The sequence below is a fragment of the Bactrocera oleae genome, chromosome 5 (genome assembly GCF_042242935.1).
Source record: "Bactrocera oleae isolate idBacOlea1 chromosome 5, idBacOlea1, whole genome shotgun sequence".
Lineage (NCBI taxonomy): Eukaryota > Metazoa > Arthropoda > Insecta > Diptera > Tephritidae > Bactrocera > Bactrocera oleae.
Window position 1 is genome coordinate 13,842,221 of NC_091539.1, and position 10,636 is coordinate 13,852,856.

The window sequence follows — 10,636 nt, forward strand, 5'->3', positions numbered from 1 at the left end:
CAGCGATTACAAGATGATCGTATACGACATGCAAATACACGAAATCAAGAGTCAGATGAATCAAGAGAACATCGACTACAAGACGATCGTATACGACATGCAAATACACGAAATCAAGAATCAGATGAATCAAGAGAACATCGACTACAAGACGATCGTATACGACATGCAAATACACGAAATCAAGAGTCAGATCAATCTAGATCACGACGCCTTAGAAATGATCAAATAAGAAAAACTACTGGACGTAATAGTCTATGGCAAGGTAACTATAATAACTGATTTGAATATGATCCCAATGTAACTTATTCCACTGAAGCAGAAATTGGTTCAATGACTGACGTGTGCAAGTATTGTAAAGCTTTGAAATGGAAAGAAGAATCAACTGGTATTTGTTGTTCTGGAGGAAAAGTACGTCTAGATCCAATTGAGCAGCCCCCTGAACCACTTCAATCATTATTGTGCGGTGATCACATATATTCGCAGCATTTTCTTAACAACATTCGACGTTATAATTCTGCCTTCCAAATGACATCATTTGGTGCAAAAGAAGCAAATGAAGGGAATTTTATGCCAACGTTTAAAGTGCAAGGACAAGTGTATCACTTAATCGGTTCCCTTCTCCCAAAGAATAATCAGCGAGAATCATTCTTACAAATATATTTTCTGAGTGATTATAAGCAGCAAAGGGATACGAGATTACATCATTTTCCAGTTCTGAATGCTTCGTTGCTAGAGTGCTTACAGTCAATGCTTGATGAAACGAATCCTTACGTCCGTGATTTCAAAACGGCGCTTCAGTTATTCCCAACTGACTCAAATGAATGTAATTACAAAATTGTTATAAATACGGATCATCGTCCATCAACAGAGCATAGAGGTCGCCATAATGAACCAGCAACAAACGAAGTGTCTGTACTCTTGGTAGATCAACAATGTGATAAACGAGATATTATACTTCATAGAAAAAATGACAGTTTGCAAAGAATTGCAGAAACACATAGATCATATGATGCATTACAATATCCGCTCATGTTTGTTCGTGGTGAGGACGGATACCATATCACAATTAATCAAGTTAATCCCAGGTAGAACAGTATTTAATAAAAAAGTTTCCGCACTACAATATTATTGCTACCGATTAATGATTCGAAAAAACGAATACAATCATTTACATCAGTACAAACAATTATTTAATCAATACATAGTAGATGTATATGCAAAAATTGAAACAGAAAGACTATTGTATTTTCGATGTAATCAGAAAAAACTCAGAGTCGAAAATTATATTCACCTACGAGATGCTTTGAATCAAAATGAAGATGCGGATAACTTAGGACGGTTGGTTATTTTGCCCTCATCTTTCACGGGAGGACATCGGTACATGCATGAACGTACACAAGATGCATTCTGTTATGTTAGAAAGTATGGACGGCCTGATCTATTTATAACTTTTACAACAAATCCTAAATGGGATGAAATCACCCGTGAATTATTCACGGGACAATTAGCTTCCGATCGTCATGACATAGTGTCGAGAGTTTTTAAACAAAAATTGAAATGAATGATGGATCTTTTAGTTAAAGGAAAAATGTTTGGTTCTGTCCGCTGTTATATGTACAGTGTTGAATGGCAAAAACGTGGATTACCACATGCTCATATTTTAATATGGTTAGAAATAAAAATTACAGCAGAACAAATTGATGATGTTATTTCTGCAGAATTGCCAGATAAAGAAGATGAATTACAATTATTTGAAATTGTAAAAACGCATATGGTGCATGGTCCATGTGGCGTTCATAATCCACAGTGTCCATGTATGAAAAATGGTATCTGTAGTAAGAAGTTTCCAAAGGCGTTTACAACAGAAACTGTCACAGGTGAAGATGGATACCCATTTTATAGACGTCGATCACCTAAAAATGGCGGCAGACAAGCATCAATTCAGTCACGGACGAAGACTTTTAATATCGACAATCGGTGGATTGTTCCTTTTTCACCAGTATTATTACGAGCATTTAAGGCACATATCAATGTCGAACTTTGCAATAGTGTCAAGTCTATAAAGTATATATGCAAATACGTCAATAAAGGTTCAGACTTAGCTATATTCAGTGTACAAAATGATAAAGATGAAATAACTTCATATCAAAATGGAAGATACATTAGTACTTCTGAAGCAGTATGGCGTATGCTATCGTTTTCTATTCATGAACGCTTTCCACCAGTTACACACTTAGATGTACATTTGGAAAATGGTCAAAGAGTTTACATTGATCCAAGTAATATCCAAGAAGCAATGGACAATCCAAAAAATACAACATTGATGGCATTTTTCAAGTTATGTCAGAGCGACGAATTCGCAACTACCTTACTTTATGAAGAGGTAAAAACTTACTATACATTTAACAAGAACAATGGAACGTTTCAACGGCGACGCCGTGGTACTCCTGTCAATAATTATCCTGGTATTTTTTATGAGCATACTCTTGGAAGAGTTTATACAGTACACCCAAACAATCAAGAATGCTATTATCTACGAATGTTATTGTATATTGTCAGAGGTCCAACTTCATTTGAAAAATTAAGAACAGTAAACGGTATCGTATATCCAACATATCAAGCAGCATGTTTAGCTCTTGGTTTATTAGAAAATGATAATCACTGGCACCTTACATTAGCAGATGCCACGATAAGCAGCAGTGCGTCTAAGCTGCGCGAATTATTCGCTATCATATTGGTTTTTTGCAATACTTCTTATCCACTAGAATTATGGAATAAGTTCAAAAGTCACTTTATAGATGATTTTAGCAGAAATCTTGAACCTCAATACCCAGATGCTGATATAAATTCTTATATTGATGATATAACTAATCGTGCACTTCTTGCATTACAAAACGTAGTACTGTCAATAGGTGGAAACACCATTGATCATTATGGTTTACCATCTCCATATTTAGTTGGCGAATCTATTAATACATTAAATAGAGAATATATTGAGCAAACTAATTTCAATCCAATTGAACTTCAACATACGATAAATAATAATGAACCAAAATTAAATAATGAACAAAATCAAATCTATCAACTTATTATCGAAAAAGTAAATACAAATGATGGAGGTGTATATTTTTTGGATGCTCCAGGTGGTACTGGTAAAACATTTTTGATTAACCTTATATTAGCAAAAATACGCTCAGAGAAGAAAATTGCTATAGCGGTAGCATCATCAGGAATAGCTGCAACTCTTCTTCCCGGAGGGAAAACAGCCCATTCTATGTTCAAGATTCCTATAGAAGTTATCCATATGGAAAATCCAGTCTGTGGTATATCAAAAAATAGCTATAAAGCCAAAGTTTTACAAGATTGTGTTTTTGTTGTGTGGGATGAATGCACTATGGCCAACAAAGTATCTATTGAAGCAGTGAATAGAACAATGAAAGACTTAAGAAATAATAATCAATTATTTGGTGGAGTAGTATTTTTATTTGCAGGAGATTTTAGACAAACATTACCTGTTATAGCTAAAGGCACACGAACAGATGAGGTTAATGCATGTTTGAAACGTTCAGTACTATGGAATAATATCGAGAAACTTCATCTAAAAGAAAATATGAGAGCACAATCCAGTGGCGCAGAATTTTGTAAAATTCTCCTAGATATTGGCGAAGGAAAATATCCAGAAATAAATTCTAACCACGACATTGAAATCCCATCTGCTCTCTGTCATGTCGTTGCCGATACTCAAACTTTAATATCAGATATTTATGACGATATTCACAATCTAATCTCCAAAGAAGATTCGTGGTTGTGCGAGAGATCTATATTAGCACCAAGAAATGATAGAGTATCGTTACTTAATACGCTTATAATGGAAAAGATTCCTGGCAATTCAACAACATATTTATCTATAAACACAATATGTCAATCAGAACAAGCCGTGCATTACCCGGTAGAATTTTTAAATAGCATAAACGCACCTGGTCTTCCACAACATCAAATAGATTTGAATATTGGTATTCCTATTATGCTACTGCGAAATTTAAATCCACCAAAACTCTGCAATGGAACGAGATTACGAGTAATTTCTCTACAAAAAAATATCATCGAAGCAGTAGTTATGACTGGTTATGGTAAAGGCGAAACAGTATTTATACCTAGAATACCTATCATTCCATCAAATTATCCATTTCAATTCAAAAGATTACAATTTCCAATTAATGTTAGCTTTGCAATGACAATTAATAAATCGCAAGCTCAAACTTTAAAGAAAACTGGTATTGATTTGAGTCAAGGATGCTTTAGTCATGGACAATTATATGTTGCATGTTCACGTGTAAGTGAAGCCTCAAATATTGTTATGTTAACAAATGATAACTGTACACCTAATATTGTTTATAAGAAGGCATTATAATAAGTTTATTATAATCATTTTTGAAGTTTTTATAAGTTTATAAATATATATATCCTATCTATTTGTTTTTGTTTTTATTGCTTTTATGTTTTTATTTAAATAGCATATAGATTTAATTGAAAGTGAAAAAATTTATATTTTATTTTGTAAATTGTATAGATTATTTAAGTTGTGTAATTAAAAAAATTATATGAGCTATAAAAAAACCATTTTTTTAACTTTTAAAACAATACGTATCTCTAAAAAACTCGTTTTAACTTATACTTAATTGTTTAATTTATTCATAATAAAAAACAAAATGCGTACCATTGATGAATACACATAGAATTTTTCTTTATTATTGCAAGGTAGTACATATCGTTAATTGTTCATTTAAACTATTAAATCATAATTTATTCATAAAAATTGGATAGTTCTAACTCGGACAAAGTCGCGGGTTTCAGCTATAGGTAATAGTTTTACGAACGATTATGCATCATTTGTATTGAAATTGACACGGACTAAATATGAATGTCACGAATTTTGGAGAGATTATTCAAGGATTTGCAACAACGCAGACGAAGTCGCGGGTATCAGCTAGTATATATATAAATGATCAGGATGAAGAGACGAGTGGAAATCCGGGTGACTGTCTGTCCGTCCGTCCGTCCGTGCAAGCTCTAACTTGAGTAAAAATTAAGGTATCTTTATGAAACTTGGTAGACATGTTTCTTGGTACCGTGAGACGGTTGGTATTGCAGATGGGCGTAATCGGACCACTGCCACGCCCACAAAACGCCATTAATCAAAAACAAATAAATTGCCATAACTAAGCTCCACAATAAGATACAAGACTATTATTTGGTACACAGAATCACATTAGGGAGGGGCATCTGCAGTTAAAATGTTTGTTTAAAAGTGGGCGTGGTCCCGCCTCTAATAGCTTTAATATGCATATCTCCTAAACCGCTAATGCTATAATAACAAAATTCACTGGAAGCAAATGTTTTTAGCACTTCTATTGATGGTGTGAAAATAGTTGAAATCGGGTGGCAACTCCGCCCACTCCCCATATAACGGTACTGTTAAAAACTACTAAAAGCGCGATAAATCAAGCACTAAACACGCCAGAGACATTAAATTTTATCTCTGGGATGGTATGAGATGACTTTATAGGAACCGCGTTCAAAATTAGACAGTGGGCGTGGCACAGAACACTTTTAGGTGAAAACCCATATCTTGAGATCTGCTTAACCGATTTCAACCAAATTCAGTGGCTAACGTTCTTTTCATGTTTCTATATCATACTGCGAAAATGGGCGAAATCGGACTAGAACCACACCAACTTCCCATATTACACCATTTTAAATTCCATCTGATTCTTTCACTTTCCACTATGCAAATCAGGCAACAATGACTGTATCGGGAAAAACTTTGCGTGAATAATGCGATTAAAGTATGCCACCTTGTGGCCAAAAATTGTCTAAATCGAACCAAAACTGTTTAAGCCCCTAAGTACTAAATATGTGGACCCAAGTGCCTATAGTTGACCTTCTACCGAAGATATCAGTTAATCCACAAAGAAATCTCAAACGAGTATACTATTTGACTTTGCGAGAGTATAAAATGTTCGGTTACACCCGAACTTAGCCCTTCCTTACTTGTTATTTATAAAGATGTGCTCTAAAGCAGCAGTGGCCGTGTTGGCGCTTAACCCACTCTTGAATATTGGGTATCAAGGAGGGGGTCCACCGTCCTTTACTGGACATATTCCACCTTTTCTGCCATTGATCGAGGCACTTCTTGTCGATTTTTCCTTTTTACAATGCTTTTTCAGATATTTTTGTGACGGTACCAAAAACCAAACTGCATTGGATCCAATCCACAGTCTCCTTCAGTGTATTTTTCAAACGATACGTTGAGGTTTCTTCCGGAGATTTGTCACCCTTGGGGAGAAGAACAGCTTGTATATGCTTGACGAAACAGTTCAGGTTTTCTTTTTATGACGTGCTCGATAACAAAGTTAGTTATTCCGTCCAGGCCAGTTGCTTTTCGATCTTTATTCTTCCCACCACGTGTTTCAGTTCTTCATAACACACCTCTTCGATTTCTTCCATGTTTATTTGAAAAACTGACACGCATATGGGTTCAAATTTTGCAAATAGGACACGAACTACCTCACACAGTCTTCTTGAGATTCCCAGTTTCTTCATCACTATCTGATAAGCCTTTCCTCAAAAATACTTTTCAAGTTGAAAGCGTTTTTCTTACTCTTGACTATCGCTTTATGTAGTTCTTTCCACTTTTTTCGGAAGTTGACAAAGAGTTCCTCAAAGTCGTGTCGTCCTCTAGCTCGTTTTTGCCTACGTCAAAGCCTCAAGCATTCAGTTCTTAACTGAGCGCTTTCTTCGGACCGCCAGTCCTTCGTGGCGTTGCGGCATCGCAGACCATTGTAAGTGATTTCGTTATGTTCTGCTTTAGGTTTTGTGGATCACCTTATGTGGCTTCATTAGTTTGGCCAATGACATATTCAAGCATTTCTAGGTCGCAGAGTTTTGTCTTCCATCGTTTTGTCATATTTAGTGCTTCAGGAATTTTGCCTATGTCGCGGATTTACGTATTTCGAACTTGCTATTATGTCTATAAAACTATCGCTGCGCTTAAAAAGAAGATGTCAATATAGGATGACGCCCTGCATTTAATAAAAGTTGGTTTGCTTCCGTTGTTAAGAAGTACTGAACTTAGATTAGCGAATGATGATAGTCTGATGCAGTTTTTGTCAGAGATGCTTGGGCTGCTGAACACTGGTTCTGGTTTAATTGGAGGCAACTAATCATTTGAGGTTTTCCAATAGCCTTTTTTTATTCTCGGTAGCTGTAACTTGCAATCAGGTGCTTACTTCCACCTAGCGGACATAGCCGACACAGAAGGTCTTTACTACAACCTTTTACAGTATGCTCTTCCTTTCCGCTTCGGAAACAAGAGCCAGTAGGATCTCGAGTGCTTTTACAGTTGCGTAATGTATCTCCAAACTTGAGGCATTTGAAGTAGCGCACTGTTCTTGTGACCTCTCGGATCCTACAATTAACCCAGCCTATTCTTTTTTTATTTGCACTCACGAGTTTATTGGAATCTGTTACGAGGACATTAATGAGTATTACTTGAGTTTCGTCTCTCAAGTGAGGCATCGATTTAATGGCACTGCTTTCATTATTGTCTGACGTTGTCTCGTCCAAATCTCTGATCTCTAGAGTGACCGCGTGCTCTAAAACTCTGACTACTGCCATATTTTTTAGGACTTCTAAAGCGCACTCTATAAGTTTATTGGATAACTCTTTCGGGTTAGCTTTCAAGCAAAAGTTCACCTTGCTTTGCTCAGGCTGTATCCGGGGTCCGACTTCATTTTTTTCAACAAATCTGCTTGTTTTTGAAATAACCAAAGCTTCTGAGCCTTCACCTTCAGTTTTGGGTTCTTTAGCTCTGTGATTACTTTCTTTGATTTTCCTTTGGTGCTGACTAACACCAACTTTGGTTCCTGAACTTCTGATGAAGTGATTTCTTTAATTTTGCAGGTTGTTCTGTTGTTAGGCGTTTGTGCTATTGGCTTTTTGACGACATTGGGTTGCCTCTTGCTGTTCGAGGTTTCTTTATTATTCTCAAGTTTCCTCTTGGCTTGCATCGCAATAATAAACCATGGCGAGGTTTGTGACATGTTTTCCCTCAGCTTACATTCCTTTGGTTTCGCTCGTTCAGAGGCAGTTAGTTCGTATAGCGCGATTATCCCTCCAATGGTAGATAGATCGTCTTTTCCCATTCTCAAGCATAGCTACCTACCTACTATGTTAGCAGAAAGCTGATATATTTTCTCTATTAACGTCGCTTCTCCAAGTATCCTGCTCAATGCTTACTGGTATACTGTTTTCGTTCTCATTATTGTTGAGCTTCTCTTAAAATCCGTATGCTCGTTTTCATATTCAGGTTCGTTTTGTGGCTCCGGTATGACATTCATTTGATTTGATTATGTTTTGGTGTTCATTTAATTGGGTTCTATCTAGCCTAGTCCTAGCTAACTCCGCTCGCTATGTCAATCCCTGTGTTGATCTCGTGATTATCTTTGCATTGCAAGGAGTTCACGTAAAGATTGACGTAGGCCCTTATGGGTGCCAAATCAGCGTTAATTAGGAGCGTGGGAGCGAAAATTGCAGCAGCAACTCAATTTCGGCAAGCTTTGAACGTACCGAGAGGCCTTGCCAGGGTTTTAATGGGGACGCAGGGCATCTTTAGCATTAACCAGCAAGCCATTTCAACCTTACTAAGGTTTCCGGACACTACGTCTGTCAGTGCCAAATCTTTCAGTTGCACATAAATTGTTTCCACTAGGGACTCATCAGGGTCTTAATGTGCTCGGACTCTGGCTGCCGTTTAAATAGGCATTTGCCATTTGTGTCGCGGTTTAGGACTTCATCCTAGCGCGTAGCGTAATGTTATCAGCCGCATCTAACTTGGTGAACAGGCGTTGATTAGGAAGCCGCCCAATTGTGTGCCCGTCGCGCCTAGATATTCGTATTACTCATTATGCCCATGCATGATGAGCGGGACACAGATTTCTATGAGGCAGTATCGATTAGTCACAGGCGCATTTGAACTAACTTCTCAACTGACCTGCCGACCCCTCCGGTAGCTTAGAGCTCCGTCGGGAGCAGCTGCTATCTCGCGACCAGGGCCCCTCAGCAGAAACGACCACCCAAGCGGTCGATTAAAGCGATAATGCAGAGACACAAACCACACCTCCAAATGACTGGAAAAGGTTGCTCTTTGGTGGCCGGACGGAGCAATGTCCCCGTAACGGTCCTGAGTGAACCGATGCAGCGCTATACCGAATCGATCCGTGGGTTAAAAGTTCCCTACTACGACCGTTCGCACAGTCATCAACACTAGGACAGACATCGGCAGCTTTTGTTCAATCTTAACCGGGCACGCAATCATATGTATGCATGCATTTGTGTTTCCAGTTGAAGTAATGTGGCATGCAAATATGCGAACAGCGTGTGTAAAAAGAATAAACATTTAAGTTAGTCAGAGTCAGTTAAAGCATATCTGCATGGCAGCGTCATTGCCTGATTTATTATTACGCTGATTAAAGTACAAATAAATATTCAATTAGGAACTACGCATGGCATACAACAAAAATACATGCGGACTTACTTCTGTATCTTTAGACATATTTCTATACTTATGTATGTAGCTATATAAACAAAAAAAATTTCTGCAGCACCTATAATATACTTTTTGGTATGTATTTACAAGGGTGGGTCAAAAAAAGACGAAAATAAATATATGTAGAATATACTTGTATGTACATATGGTATATATGTATATACGTGTTTTTTCTTAAATTATAAGTGACAATTTTTGTAGAGGGGCGAATTTTCTACTTTGAGTTTTCCCATTTATAATTTTGTTTATTGAGTTAAAAAAAATAAGCATAAAATTTGCCTTAAATTAATCAAATCAAACCTTTAACTTTTAAACGGTTAGGTTTACGCAAAAATCGTAAGAGATCATTTTGTAGAGCATACATACCTGGAAGCGAGATATGAATTTTTCTATCTGATTAACAGAAAAAAGGTGTGAGGTGGAGGACCTTCCCGTTACAATTAAGAGCTCATAAATGGGGAGACTTTCTTAGAGGTATACCAACCAATTTTCGAAGTACCAAGCGTAAGCAAAAATATTAGGTTTTTTGGAACATCTTAATATATACCTTTAAGTGACTAATGTAAAAATGCCAATACTACCAAGCTTTTGTTTGTCTTTCACACGCTTTAATGTAGTTAGCGTATTCACTGTATAACTGCGTTGCATGATGTGTTTTGTACAAATATTTATACGTATGTACATATGTATATAAATAAAGAATAAAATAATATTATTAATAGCTCAGAACTCTGCATTTCCTTCGTTAAGCAAAATTAAAAGAAAGAGAAAAAACGTTATATCCGATTTTCCATACAAGAACTTGATTTTAATCGGTCGGTTGGTATAGCTCGTATGTCCGATAGTTCAAAGATAATAGTGTTGTCTTAAACGATATTTTGCACCAAATTTTGTGAAAATATCTCTCAAATAAAATAGTTTTCCATAGAAGAACTTGATTTTGATTGTGCATTTTGTATAGCAGCTACATAGTATATGATATAGGGAACCGATTTTAACAATTTATTCGAAGATTTTAGCATTGGT

The 10,636-nt window shown here is 36.6% G+C and overlaps 1 protein-coding gene across 1 annotated transcript; it reads left to right on the forward strand.

Moving 5' to 3' along the window:
- Positions 1–333: 333 nt before the first annotated feature.
- On the forward strand, positions 334–4,414 carry LOC138857317 (uncharacterized). The gene is made up of 3 exons (XM_070109696.1): positions 334–1,045; positions 1,677–2,468; positions 2,769–4,414. The coding sequence occupies exons 1-3, from the start codon at positions 334–336 to the stop codon at positions 4,412–4,414; spliced, it is 3,150 nt and encodes a 1,049-aa protein (XP_069965797.1).
- Positions 4,415–10,636: the final 6,222 nt, after the last annotated feature.